We start from the raw sequence: 14,270 nt of genomic DNA on the forward strand, positions 1-14,270 counted from the left end.
GTTGACATTCCCAGCCATGATTCCTTTACCCTCTTGTCAGTTGTTTCTGGCTTCGTGGTGGCTACAGGTGAACCGTTTAGAGAGGATGTTTCGAAAGTGGACGTAGCGCTTCCTCACCGAGGAGACCTGTACAGTCAGTGTAGCCAGGAGCCCTGGCAGGGCACATAGAATCATAGAATCATAGAATGGTTAGGGCTGGAAGGGACCTTCAAAGGTCATCTAGTCCAACCCCCCTGCAAGGAACAGGGATATCTCCAACGTGGGAGGCACAGCAGAGATTCTTGTTTCTTTTGCTTGTAAAAATTCAGACAGAACTTGTGCTAGCTTTTGTCATGGAAATGGTTTTGCTTTGGAGGAGAGCAAAAGCTGTGCAGAAGCATTTGATTCGGAGAAGATGCTTTTTTGGCTAATTCTGCTCCCGGTTATGCCTCTTGAAGCACTCAGGAGAAACGGTTGATTATTTAAAAGCACTGCAGTCTGTAGTTACTGTAGAGGAAGAAAATGACAAAGACACTTTTGGTTTTATCTAACACATTTCAGTAAGATAAACAACCTTAAGACATCAGCTTTTCGATCGGAGTGGATGTGTTAGTCATACCAAGTTGGCTTTCTGTGACAACTGGCTGTTGTTCTTCCTGCCCAACCTGCTGGGCTGCATCCAGGGCTTGTGTTTGGGGCCACCACTGCAACACCTAGAGTGAGTTTACTTTTAATGGCTTTGTTTCAGTCAGGAAGAAAGGAAAAAAAAAACCAAACCCCAAACAAACCACCAAAACAAACAAAAAACCCAACCAAATTTAAAGCAAACACCTGTAGTTTTTTAGACTTGTTGTATTCAGTATGTATTTCATTAAGGAAACTTGTGGAAAAGTAAAAAGATAGCAATTTAAAATTTGAATTTTGAGAACATGGGGTATTTGTACATTGAAAAGGTCAGTCTCACAATGAATGAACAAATCTAATTTTCTGTTTAGCTTTTGCTGGTTTTGAACTATACTGACTTGGGCATAGAAAATATTTCTGTGTCCTTGATAAAATCCGATGCAGAAGGAACTGCCTTTCCCCCTGCCGCGAGTGTGGGAGCATTGCTTTTGGAGAGATTATTTTTAGAACATATCCTCTTAGAACAGCCTTAGTAATAGGGAGAGCAGTGAATTTGAAATGCCATAGTTGCACGTGAACTAACTCACAACAACTGCACTTACCAGCTTCTGCTGAAGCAGCTTTCAGTTTTCAAAGAAAGTGGTGGCTGGTGACCACGTGTCTCTCTTGAAATCTTTGCATAGAGCCAGAATGTAAGATTTTTGTAAGTTTTACTCATGTGAGGAGTGTGTAGGCCCTGCAGCATTCCTCTAAAATCACTTGGAAGAAAAGTATGTCCCAATATGCTTTGCCCAATTCCTTGTAACTCAGCTTGAGCTGTAAATTAATTTGCTGATGAACTCTCATACCCCTTGTACAGTACAGTAACCTTGGAGAAGAGGAGCTATGTATTTAATTTGTTAGAAAACACTGAAATCGCAGCTTTAATGTCAAAACTCAGTTCAGCCTTATCTGTTGAAACAGTGGCAACACTTTCACCTGTCGTCTTAACTGCTGCTTAAAATTTCAGGAACTGTGCAAGATGGAAAGATGTATTTCTATGAGTTTGTTGTTTGTTGTTTTTTTTTTCTCTCCAATGAATATTCTTAAACTGTTCTTTCTGTAGCACAATACAAGTGTCATTATGAATTTGGTAAGAATTTATACAGTAAATATTTTGAAGCATTCTACAATTAAAAAACAACAAGAAGCAAGTAGAGATAAATATCACAACATTATAATTTCTATGTGTTTTGCAGCAATATTACTGTACAAATGATGTTTGGGATTTGAAATCGGCTTCATACGCATTTTGTACATCCAAGATATGATTTAAAGATCACTGAGCATTTGGCTTTCATATTTTGGGGGGAATATTTTTAATAATCAAGGAGAAGAGCAGAAACGAGATGACATCAATAACAACTGAAATACAAGTCTTTGGAACATTTGTGGCATACCAGCTGTCCCAAGAATCATCATCATCATCATCTGACAAACAATATCCTCTGAGGCTTGATGTGCAGCACTCAGATATACTTTTTCAAATACTTTGCTAGCTGAATGGTACATTTGAAAAGGTATTTGAGAGTTGTCTTTCCAGAACCATGCAGATACAAGTCCTGCCTTGCTGACTCAGGGAAATGTATAAACGTCTGAGCAATGTGTAGCTCCTTCAGTGAAGAAGGGACACTCGATTTGCCAGTTTTACAGTTCGTCTGTTACCTTGTTTTGTGTCACCTCGTATCAACTCTTGTTTTAATGTGCTTTTAACTAACTCCTGTTCCCTTGAGAGATTAATGGTTGTACCCCTTAGCGCTCTTGAGAAAATAAATATTAAATGTAGTAAGATGGATTAATTTTTCATTTCACTGCTCGTTGCTTTCCTTTCAGCTTCTTGCCTGATTACATCAGTGGTGATTTTGATTCCATTCAGCCTGAAGTCAAGGAGTACTACAAGGTCAAGGTAAATTAAATGTCTTTGATGAGTTTGTGTGTGTTAGAGCATTGTAGGATCCAACCCATTAACGCCCTTGTTAGTCATTAAGTGATTCCGGCTCCGTTGGGTTCTTTGAGGCTTCAGGTGGGAAGCACCTCAGATGTCCTGCTCTGCCTGGCACTCTTCTAGTGCTTAAAGCAAGCACGGGTGGTGCAGTGCTGCCCGAGTCCTGCATGGGGTACAGCTTCATAGCGCCAGCTCAAGAAATGGGTCAGACATTGCTGGAGATTATAGCAACTAGGAAAAAACTTCCTGAAAAATCTGTGACTTTTTTGATCAGTGTGATACAGAGCAATAGAGATGAACCTGCCGTGATTGCCACGTGGCCGGCACCCGCAGGCTTCCTAGAGAGAGTTTCTCTGTGTGATTTTTGCACGATACGACTTCACCTTTTTAGCAGGAAGCTGCAGATGGAGACATCTGTCTCTTTCATCACCCACTGAAGCATTGAATTATGCTCTGACTACTTCTGCTTCACTAGTGGAGTGCCTTCCTTAATGAGTTTTTGGACAAATCCGTGCATACATTATTTTATTCCCAGTGCAGCCACTGCGTTTCCATTTATGTTGCTCGCTGGAAACTCGTGTTTCTGAGGTCTTAGGGCTCAAAGCTCTGCCTTTATCCGACGTTTGGTATTTAACACTTCACCTGCCTGTCTGTATAGACTTTTGTACTGGGTGCAGTGCTTTACCCTCACGTCTTGGCAGCAGGTTTCTGCAAATTTAGAGTTTTGCCTTGGTGTGTCAGCTCGCCTTTGCAGCGGCATGCTCGCGCAAGAGCAGTAAGTGTTTGCTCCTTATGAGCTAGTGGACTTAGAGGTCTGTGATGCGTCTGCTGCTAATTCAATGTGTGAGGCTGAAATTTGCTTAAAATCTTCCCTGATGGGCTCGAGATCCAACAGTAAGAACAAAAGGTTTCAAACTGTGCGAGAAGGGCTGGAGGAGTGTGTAGGGCTGGGTTTTAGTCCCTCTGAGCACTGCCTCCGTTTTTATTTTCCATGTTCTACCTTGTTGGTTAGAAGGGAGAAGTGTGTGATGGCTGTCCATCATGGAAGAACAGCTCAGAAATCTTTAGGTTACAGCTTGGGAAGCGAAAATAAAATGAAAAGCTTTGGATTAATGCTATTCATTACAGACTGGAAATTGATGATCTGTGAGTACATGGGGAAATGGCCAAACACACTGCTCTGTTTGGCACGGACATTGGTATTAATGCTTATATAAACTGCATGTTGGGAGGTAGGTAACTCCTACCAAAGAGTGAGTTAAGGATTGTTCAGCAGAGAGAGGGGAGATGGAAGAGATAGGTGGGGAAGAATACAGTAGGATGTGGAAAGGGATAAACTAAGCAAAACTGGTGGTGCACCTTCTTGCAGGGATTACTTTTCTCTCCATAGCATCCATCCCTTTTGTCAGCTCCGTTGTAGCTGGCTGTTGATGTGCAGTTTACGTTTTCTCTAAGAACACGCTGAACCCTTCCGCTTCATACAGAGTTGATAGACCTGTGCAAGTGCTGGGCTGGTAGGCTGTAAAGGAGGAATTGTTTCATCAGAATTGTAAAGGTGTAATGAAGAGCTTAATTTAGCCTACAGAACCCTTCCTGGGGTCCTCATGCATGACTGAGGAAAATGCAGTTTGGCTTTAGAATTTTGAGTCTATGTGGTAAGAAAAATATTTTTTCACATTTTTGGATGAAACTTCCATGGTCAGAAAATGAGAATGGTAAATATGGATGGATGTCTAAGGAGATCTTGAGCAAAAAATATAATAAAATACAGACTTTGGAGAGAGATGTATGATTCTTTACTTGTAAAGTGTCTTCTTGGCCGGTAAAGCACCCTCTGTAGTCCAGGCAATTTCCAACGTCGCTGTCATTTGGAAACGTTTTGTGTGTTGATGACTCAAAATAGGTTAGGGCTGCTTAAAGTGACAGAACTTCAGGTGAGTAAATCGGTGTAGTGCAGTTGTCTTCAGGGAATTACAGTGTCAAGTTGTGAGTTAGGGTTCCTTCCCATGCTGTCCTTCCTCCCTCACTAAAGCGCTCCCTCACTCCATGCAGATTACACTCAGAGACAGGGTAAGCTGTTGTCATTAGATAATATTACTGTGTGATTTCAAGTATTCTCTTTTATCAGTTGATGATGATTATGAATGGGAAAATGGAAGAATTGCTGTGGCAAAGTTAAGGCTGATATGAGGTTGCCATTTTCAGTGAGCAAGTGGATGAGAATCCACAGGAACTGCACCTGCTAACTAACCGATCAGTATTTCCCTGTACAAAATAAAGCCCTTACCCATGCCAGGGTTTGATATTCATCATCAATTACTTTGACATTGGCATGCTCCTGCAGCCTTCCCATCCCTCAGTCCTGCTTTCAAATAGTCACTCTTACTCGAATGGAAAGCCTGAACCATTCTTACCTTGCAGAATTACAGGAAGGCACGTACGTTCATGATGTAATATTGCTCCAGTTTCATTTGTGCAGGTTGGTACCGAGAATGTCATTAGTTAGCTGGGCTGCTCTGAAGTTGAGCATGTTACCTTCAGACAGCAAAATGTTTTTGTTTTTTTTTTTTTTCCCTTTGAGAGATGTGTCCAGGTAAGCGTTAAGTCTTCAGCACCAGATAACAAGAATATTCTATCAGCATTCCTAATGTTTCTGCTCCCATTTACTACCAAGCCACCTTTCCCATTCCTGCAGGCAGCAGACTGTCCTGCCTGAATTTTCCCCGTCACATGCACTTGTCTTGAGCTGCTGCCAGGCCAGGGTTAGTAATGACTTACACTGTAGCTATAGCTTTAGCTTCTTCCAAATTCAGACTTTCTATGTAGAGTATTTTATACTGAAGTGGAGATTTTAATCTCTTGGAGCCTCTTGCTTTTTTGCATATGTACCTAATGTAACTTATTCCCAAATGTTACACAAAGGAAAGGTGATGCTTTTTGAAGGCACTTTCTTGGAGTGAGTCAAGAGCTCTCCTATCCGGCTGTAACATTACTGTGACCTGCGAGGAAGTGGGGGTGCATGGGAGCGTGTATTCCTTTGTGCAGGTATATCCAAGTAACTCGTTATGGCCAGCAGAAAGGAAGAGCTGTTGCATTCATGGAGTGGTTATGAAGGAAAGAGAAGCAAGCAGCAAGTGCTGAGAGGTGTTCACCCTCTGCACTCCCATCTGCCTTTACAATATGACCTGCAGGGAAAAGTCATGCTAGCTTTTCTGTCGCTTACGTTTGACTTGATAGCTGTAGGTTCATCTGCCAGGTGAAGGGAAGCAGTGCTGAAGGAGCTGGAGGTTCCTTTGGTATTTCAATTGCAATGATTTAATTTATGCTAGGAATTAAAGTGATTTTTTTTTTTGTGTTTGTGAAACTGAAGTTAAGTCTCTCTGTGTTTTCCATAAAATACTTTATAGTTCTGTAAAGTATTATGCTTACAATGGAATGCCAGTGACCTTTTTTTTTTTTAAAAAAAAAAAAGCTACCCATCTTGACAGACATTAATACATCACGACTTCTTTTATCTATCTGAAGTGAGCACAGCACTGGTTAGGAGGAGGGTTTTTTTCATAGTAAAGCTCATGGATGTTAACTATTGAGTTACAAAACACTCATTTACAAGTGCTTGTGTCAAAGACAGCCTAGCGTAGTGCTGAGTAAGAAGGGGGAGTATTAAACTCAGTGTGTGAAACCAATTATGGTTCCGTAAAGCATTGTCTATAAGTGGTTGTATCATCATCACGAAACGACGACAGGCCTGACTCCTCCATCACACCAGCTTCATGCAGCTTCATGCCAGGATGTTGCTGCTCGACTCAGGTGGCTTTCTGCCTCATGTAAGTGATGAAAGCAAGAGCGAATGTATGCCGCTACAGGAGACATGACATACAGATTCCTGAAGCCAAAGGGTTTTACTGGAAGGGGTACGTTTAAGCCAATTCTTTTGGTGTTTTTAGTTGAGCAAGAATTACATGACAAGTGTTCCCATTCTCCCTTAAGGAGGATTATCACCATTGCGTTGGGGAACCTTATGTAAACAAAGTTCACGAACATGAAGCAAATAAATCCATTTTGTCTCTATTAGGTGTGGCATGCCATAGTCAGTGAAGAGATCTAAAGGAAAAAGTGCTGTTTTTTCAGATGTGTTGGAAAGTAATTGTGTAATAGACTTATGAGTGGGATGTGTAAGTGACGGGTTTGGCGTATTATGCTTTTGGGAAAGAACAAGTACGCATGTGTCATAGGTTATTCAGCTTTACTTTTTATTTTCTGTGGTCTTTGGGTTTTTCTTTCTCATTGGCTTGTCAAGTAGATACTTGTAGACTTTTAGTCTTTATATTAAAAGATTACTGATTGTTTCCTGCATTTCTTAAAGACTTAAATAATGTTAAAGCTGGATAAAACTGTGCTACATCTGGAAATGAAATATTATGTTTGAATTGTTACTTTTTAAATCATATTGCACTATAAATGAAGGATCATAGAATGGTTTGGGTTGGAAGGGACCTCAAAGATCATCTAGTTCCAACCCTCCTGCCATGGGCAGGGACATCCTTCACTACGCCAGGTTGCTCAAAGCCTCATCTAACCTGGCCTTGAACACTTCCAGGGATGAGGCATCTGCAACTTCTCTGGGCAACCTGTTCCAGTGCCTCACCGCCCTCTGAGTGAAAGATTTTTCTTATATCCAATCTAAATCTACTCTCTTTCAGTTTAAAGCCATTGCCCCTTGTCCTATCACTACACGCCCTTCTAAAACTCCCTCTCCAGCTTTCCTGTAGGCCCCCTTTAGGTACTGGAAAGCTGCTATAAGATCACCCCGGAGCCTTCTCTTCTTCAGGCTGAACAGCCTCAACTCTCTCAGCCTCAGGACAAAGAGTAAAAATTCAATATTCTTTATTCTGTATGTTTTCTGTCATTCTTAAAACAGATATTGAGAAGAGGTTTTGTACTTTCATGATAAAAACGCATGTTCATATCATCCCATAATAGATGCACTGGCAATCTTTCTCTGTATAGTCTGAATTGCGTTGGAAATGATGCTGCACAAAGCAGGGAGGACTTGTGCTATTTCTGTCATTGCAGTTTCATCTGTTTCTTGCTTTAGCTGAATGTTTCTATTATCGAAACCTTTTAAACATTGCTTCGAAGTTAAAGCAGCCGTTTGTATTGTTATGCCTCAAACAAGGCTGAAGCTTTGAGACTGAGGACATTATCTAAAATTATACCCAATCTGTACTCACATCTAGAAGCAGGAGGCTGAATCCAGTGCCCTTTGAAATCCAAATTATGCTATTTATTAAAAACCCAGTTTGGCTTTCTGCTAAGCAAACTTCATGTGCTTTAAAAGACTTCTGCACGCTTAGTAGGCTCTGCTTCAGATCTGTAATTAAATGCTGTAAACTTATTTACAAGTCCACTGTTTTTCCTATTCTCTTTACTTTTTAAGCCTCATAGAGCTGCTTATTTTTTCAGGCAGTTCTGCAGCTGTAGCACTTTGCTTCTCCTTTTTTTTTATTATGTTTCCAGGGCTTAATGGTTATCAGGGCTGTAGAAATGCTTAATAGGTATGGTGCAGGTATTGTCTTTTTGTTCTATGATGATGCACCTGTAATTAGATTTACAAAATCTATTTGTAGCAATAAAGTAGTGCTTGTACATCTCTCTAACTTCCACACTTTCTTGCTGAACTGCATGTTTTAGTGCTACATTCCCTACTTGCTTTCTGAGACCAAAATGTTTGATAATTTTGTTAATTGATTTCCCTCAGTTATATTATTATAATTTAAATACAGACAAAGCCATTGAGGTTTTCAGTGGTTATTTTAATTTGCCTTTTATCCCTAAATGTTAGTAGTTTTTTTTCTAAAAAATTAGTTTTTAATATGGGATGGGACTTTTAATATTTAGAAGTTTGACTCATTTAAAGCATTCTTGTTAGATTGAACAGTTTCCTAAGAAAAACACGGTTCATTTTAGGGCCTGATTTCTTTGTGAGAGGTTTTAAGGTTTCAGAAGGAACTGTGAAAGTTGTGCGGGTGGATCTGAAGCAGTTCAGTCTTGCTGTTGAACAGGCTACTCCTACTTCACATCACCACTTAAGCTTTCAGGCAATCCTTGGTTTTGTGTCTTGCTGAAGACATCTCTGACAACTATCAAAACTGCTGTGCCTACCTCAGTTGAGATTCTGATGTGTTCAGGGTGCCCTTGGACTTATAACCAAGTTGTAAGTTTTTTTTTTTTCAACTGATGTACATTCATTGAAAGAGCCTCGTGTCTTAATATATAGATATGGGTTTATCAAGTTAAAATGATTTATAGGCCTGGGATGGTTCTATTATTAATAGTTCAAACTGTGTATGACTGTATACGCAATCTGAGATTTTGGACTGGAAGATTTCTGTATGTCTTAGTCATGTAATTATTCAAGAGGAGCTTTCATAAAATGGTTCCATTCTTGAATGGTTTGTCAGAGGTCTTGTCAAGATCACATTTCCAAGTGAGTTAGTTCTGTGGGTGATTTGGGTTATGTGGATTTCTTATTCATGCCAAGCGAAAGTAATACCACGATGTTCCAGAAATGTCATACATTTGTAAGAGATACTGTGCTTGGTGGCACTTTTGTAAAGGTGAACATGACAGACAGTCACACTAGGTCAGATTAGAGGTTCATTTAGCCAGTGTCTGGTCTCAGCTGGGCCAGCGCAGAGTACCTTTGAAAGCATATGCGTGCACAGTGATGGTTCTGGTACACTTCTTCGTAACATAAGGCTTAAAGATTTCCTAAGTCCGAGGTGGTATCTTTGTGTTTATTCACTTCATAGATGGATTTATTTTTTCCCAAAATAAGTCTACACACTTTTCTTCAAACTATGTAGATGAGACTGTGGAAGTATTCACAAAAAACCCTGTAGCAACATGTTTTCCAGTTTAAGTGATTACTGGTGCAAATATCTGTCTTTTGGATTTTATTTTGCTTTTCAGCTTCACTTTTGATAGTCATGTTTGATTCTCCTGAATTTTTATATTGTGATAAAGAGTGGATGAACATACTTTAACCACCTTTTCACTCCCGTTCTGGTTGTATTAGTATGATTGTACCTAGGATTTCCGTACCTATGTAGGTGTGTTTGTACACAGCTAAACCAATGGAATATTGCATATGCTGTCAAACTTCTGGCCTAAAATTTTGTTCAGCACGTACAGATGTTTTGTGTCCTACTGACTTAATATACATATAATGGCCAGGAAGCCCTGTTGAAAAGTGTTAGGACTCTGGGCTTGTGCAGTGCTGTTCTTACATGCCACTGAAAAAAAAAAATCCAAACCCCCAAAAAAACAAGAAAAATCTCTGTCCAGTTCTTAGTATCACTCTTGACACTTTTACCGAGGTAGCAGTTTCCAGAAAACAATATATCTGTTTAAATGCAGGTGAGCTACTGGAACAAGTCCAGAGGAGAGCTATGAAGATGATCAGAGGGCTGGAGCACCTCTGCTGTGAAGACAGGCTGAGAGAGTTGGAGCTGCTCTGCCTGGAGAAGAGAAGGCTCCGGGTGATCGTAGAGCAGCCTCCCAGTACCTAAAGGGGGCCTACAGGAAAGCTGGTGAGGGACTTTTTACAAGGGTGTGTAGTGACAGGACAAGGGGCAATGGATTTAAACTGAAAGAGGGCAGATTTAGGTTAGATACAAGAAAGAAATTCTTTACATTGAGGGTGGTGAGGTACTGGAACAGGTTGCTCAGAGAAGTTGTGGATGTCCCATCCCTGGCAGTGTTCAAGGCCAGGTTGGATGAGGCTTTGGGCAACCTGGTGTAGTGGAGGATTTCCCTGCCCATGGCAGGGGGGCTGGAACTAGATGATCTTTGAGGTCCTTTCCAACCCTAACCATTCTATGATTCTGTGAGATTTGTGGAGGAAACAAATTCAGTTACGCAGCCTTGCATCTTTTTAAGTAATGCGTGTTCTTTGCGTTATCTCCTGGAGTTGCACATCACCCCTTTTGAACCTGAAGAAACAGTTACGTCCTACTCAGCGAGTTTTGAGGTCATTGAGACCTCATGACCTCAAAATGAGTAAAAGTACATTGAGAGTCACCATGTACTTTTAGTGGGACCAGAGTCAGGCCCTGATTTATCTGGTAGGACAGAGAGTGCAATTTTGCCAAGTTCTGATGCCTTAAAAAAGAGTGCTTCTCTATTTTCCTTTGCAGTATTTTGCTGCTTGTTATGTAGCTTTGGGAGACAGTATACAGAAATGAAGAGATCAAACTTTTATTAGAGGTGGTTTGTCTTTCTTTTGCTTAGGTTCGAAATGACAGTTTGCTGGTTACGAGTTGTTTTCTTTCTTCTTGTAAGTGCCTTAGCTGGAGCTCAACTACCTGACAGTAGAATATGCAAGAAAACAGTACACCATATAACAAAAGTGATGCTGGTGGTATTTTAGTTTTGCATCCAATTTCAGTTTAATATTATGTTGCAGTATGAGATTTATTTCTCCCTTTCATTGGTTATGGCCCGAGGAGGGGAAAGGGTAGAATCTGTATTGCAATAGACATTTGAGTTACTTCCAAGAGTTTAAAAAAAATTTGATCTGATGTTAATCTCTGAAAGAAGTCATTACTCTGGTCTGTCAGCCTGTGATGGAGAAAATAACAGAAAAGTTTAAAAAATAGAAATGTATTGAATTAACTTCATTTCTAGTGCAAGGAACAAAAAAGGTGTTTTAAACAATGACAGCTTAATCTGGAGAAGGAAATTGAACAGCGTTATTTTGTGATTAAGCCTCTTCACACAAAAGAGGCAGCTTTAATACGGGTCTTGTGGTTGAAGGCTCAGATGATAGGTCTTTTTGGGTGTAAGTAGGATTTATGCATCCATCTTTTCTTTTAAGAGAATTTAAGAAAAAAACTGTTCCTGGAGCACAAAGCTCCGTACCCATGCCTACGGACTGCTAATTAGAACAGTTTCCAACGAAGCTGCAGGACCCACAACCCTGTGGCTCATCAAATGTTGCTGCAAACTCCACCTTCAGCCCAAACGCTCTGTGGTATTTGTAAGCTCGGTTCTGTTGTGGGGAAGCCCAGTAGCTGGACCAAAGCACAGCTCTGGCCAGCAGCAGCAACGCAATCCTGATAATTAACCGAGAAGAAGATCCTAAAAATCCTGGTGCTGCAATTTTAAAGTATTTTGAGAAGAAGCTTCGCTGCCTCTGCAAAGGATTCTATTCTGCATCAAAGAGGAGGCAGCTCTCGTTTCGGAAGCAGAGTGAGAAGGTGCAGTCTGTTGCTCATTTCAAAGTAGGAAGGTTTGCTGGTGAGCTGGAGAGGAGGAGTAGGAGGAAGAAACCTTCTGGCATGCTTTGAGGGACCTGTAGCAAGCATTTGGTGAGCATCACCCATCCTGTGGTGGGTTGACCCCAGCTGAATGCCAGGTGCCCACTAGAGCCACTCTATCACTCTCCTCCTCGGCTGGACAGGGGAGAGAAAATATACTTTTTTCACTTCTTTAAATACGTTATCCCAGAGGTGCTACCACCATTGCTGATTGGCTCAGTCTTGGCCGGAGGCTGTATCGAATGTGGTGGAAGCTTCTAGCAGCTTCTCACAGAAGCCACCCCTGTAGCTCCCTCCACTGCTTCAAAAGGAGTGTGTGGACTACTTGGAGTCGTTTTCCCTGACCTCCAGACTCCAAAGGCAGATTCACCAAGGCTGCCATAAACTTTGCTTCTTCATCTTTGACACAACTGTGAACACAAAAAGGCACAATAAATTGAGGTACATGATCCAGGGCTACTGTGTCTTTACTTACCATAATGTTGCCCTCGTGGTTCTTACACCTCACTTATAGCAATACAATTACAAAACCTCAAGGATGATAATCCGGATTTGGTCTGTTTGTGTTCATGCAGATAGATGAGTGCTCTACAACCCTCCAAATGGAAAAGAAAGAGAAAATTATCTATGTTGTTCAGACAGACAAAAGTTAAATGATTTCGTAGCTTATCAGTGAAATGAAAGATGAGCTAAAGCTACCAAATTTGAGTTCGCCTTTGTTAATTAACTTAACTATGGAAGTGTAAGGTTATTTTGAGTTTTAATATGAACCAAGGCAGAGTTGGAGTTCAACAGGAAAATAGAAGTGCAGCTTCTAGAGCACATTTAGTTGTTTTTCCATAGTGAATTTTTATTTGGTCGAAACCATGCAAAATACAAGATGAGGTTTTATATATGCACTCAGAAATAGTGCAAGATGATTAAGGTTGCATTCGTGTATATCAGGAGGAAATTTAACTTAAGATATGATTTTCAAAAGAAGATCATTAGTGGCATAGAAATACCATTACAGGGGGTGGGGGTGGAGGAAAGTGGAAGAACTCAAGTTCTGGCAGCTTTAACTACAGCCAGACGGGGAAAGCTCTGCCAGTTGCAATATTTCTCATTCTTACCTTTCTGGTACCTTCTCCTTTTATTTTTCTGTCCTTTGTTTCCTGCCTGTAATACTCTTTCGGGCTCTCGCTGTTTTCACTGTCACCAGTAAGCATTTGAAGCTCCGTTTTTCTGTTTCAGTTCCACTGTTTTCCTTGAGTGTGCTCAGTAGAGCCCAGCGAAGAGGGGCTGGATGAAGGTTTGATAAGCTGACTGTGCAGGAAGCTCAGCTGAAATCCAATGAGTCTCAGGAATAGTGTGAGTTACTTTGTGCTCTGCTGCACTGTTGAATTCTTTCCTTTGAAGAAGCTGTGATGGTCTTTGATTAAAAGATAACAAAAGTTCCTTAAGTCAAATAGATTTGGAGGTATAATTAGAAATGGAAATAGTCCCCTGTGTGATGAAATGAATTAAGAGAGAAAAATGAAGTGTCAGAGGAGAGGAAAATGAGGAATGGAAACTGAGAAAAAGGTAGAGAGTCTTTAACAAGTTAAGAAAGGGTAAGCATTTTAAGAGAGAAAAATAAAGGTATCATAAGCAGAGGGTAGGAAAGAGAACTGGATCGAAATGGAAAAATTTCCCTGATACATTAGCAAGTTAGTTCTGCTGTCATTTTTTGCAGCCGTGAAGAAGCGAGTATGGTATGATAAGCACACACACGGAAACCATATTTTTCTAATCTAAAAGTAAGATTTTCAGTTTATTAGGAATGAGTGCAGGGTGGTGGTTTTTGGGGTTTTTTTTACTGTTTTCAAATGTTTTCGTTTGAAGTTAAAACAGGAGGACCTGTGTTTATTCCGTCCTTGACCGAGCTTTGATGGGAGTTTCATCAGGTGAAGAATAGAAAAATCACAGAAGGAGCTTAAAACATAAATAACTGCAATGGAAAATGGAATGTACTTACAGTAAATTTACAGGTGTTGAGACTATTTTGTCCAAATTCTGCAGCAGCTGCTGCTGTAATATATAATGTGTCTAAGCAACTGTTAATCCAATTGAAACAACTAATTTAGTAAGTATTTACTTTGCACTTAATTGATAATAACCCTTCAAGTAAGGAACTTGCAATTTACCGTAAATTGGTAGTTGAGCTTACCAGATTTTCATGTAATTGATAAAAATGTAGCCTGCAAGAGGAGCCTTCTTTTGAAAGCTGAAAAGACTTTCCTCCTTCTAAGCTCAGCAGCGGGAGAACACCGTTAGAGAACAGAGGGGGGATTAAACATGGGATATAATTGCTTATTGCGACCCAGCTCATTTTTTTTCTG

The 14,270-nt window shown here is 40.4% G+C and overlaps 1 protein-coding gene across 1 annotated transcript in view; it reads left to right on the top strand.

The window, feature by feature from the left end:
• Positions 1-14,270, top strand: part of TPK1 (thiamin pyrophosphokinase 1) — a 252,862-nt gene that overhangs the window by 88,544 nt on the left and 150,048 nt on the right. The window contains exon 5 of the mRNA XM_086615174.1: positions 2,476-2,548. Within this exon, the coding sequence (XP_086471300.1) occupies positions 2,476-2,548 (73 nt within the window). The remainder of the gene's footprint in view (positions 1-2,475; positions 2,549-14,270) is intronic.

Source organism: Tauraco erythrolophus, chromosome 7, assembly GCF_009769465.1.
Source record: "Tauraco erythrolophus isolate bTauEry1 chromosome 7, bTauEry1.pri, whole genome shotgun sequence".
Classification (NCBI taxonomy): Eukaryota; Metazoa; Chordata; class Aves; order Musophagiformes; family Musophagidae; genus Tauraco; species Tauraco erythrolophus.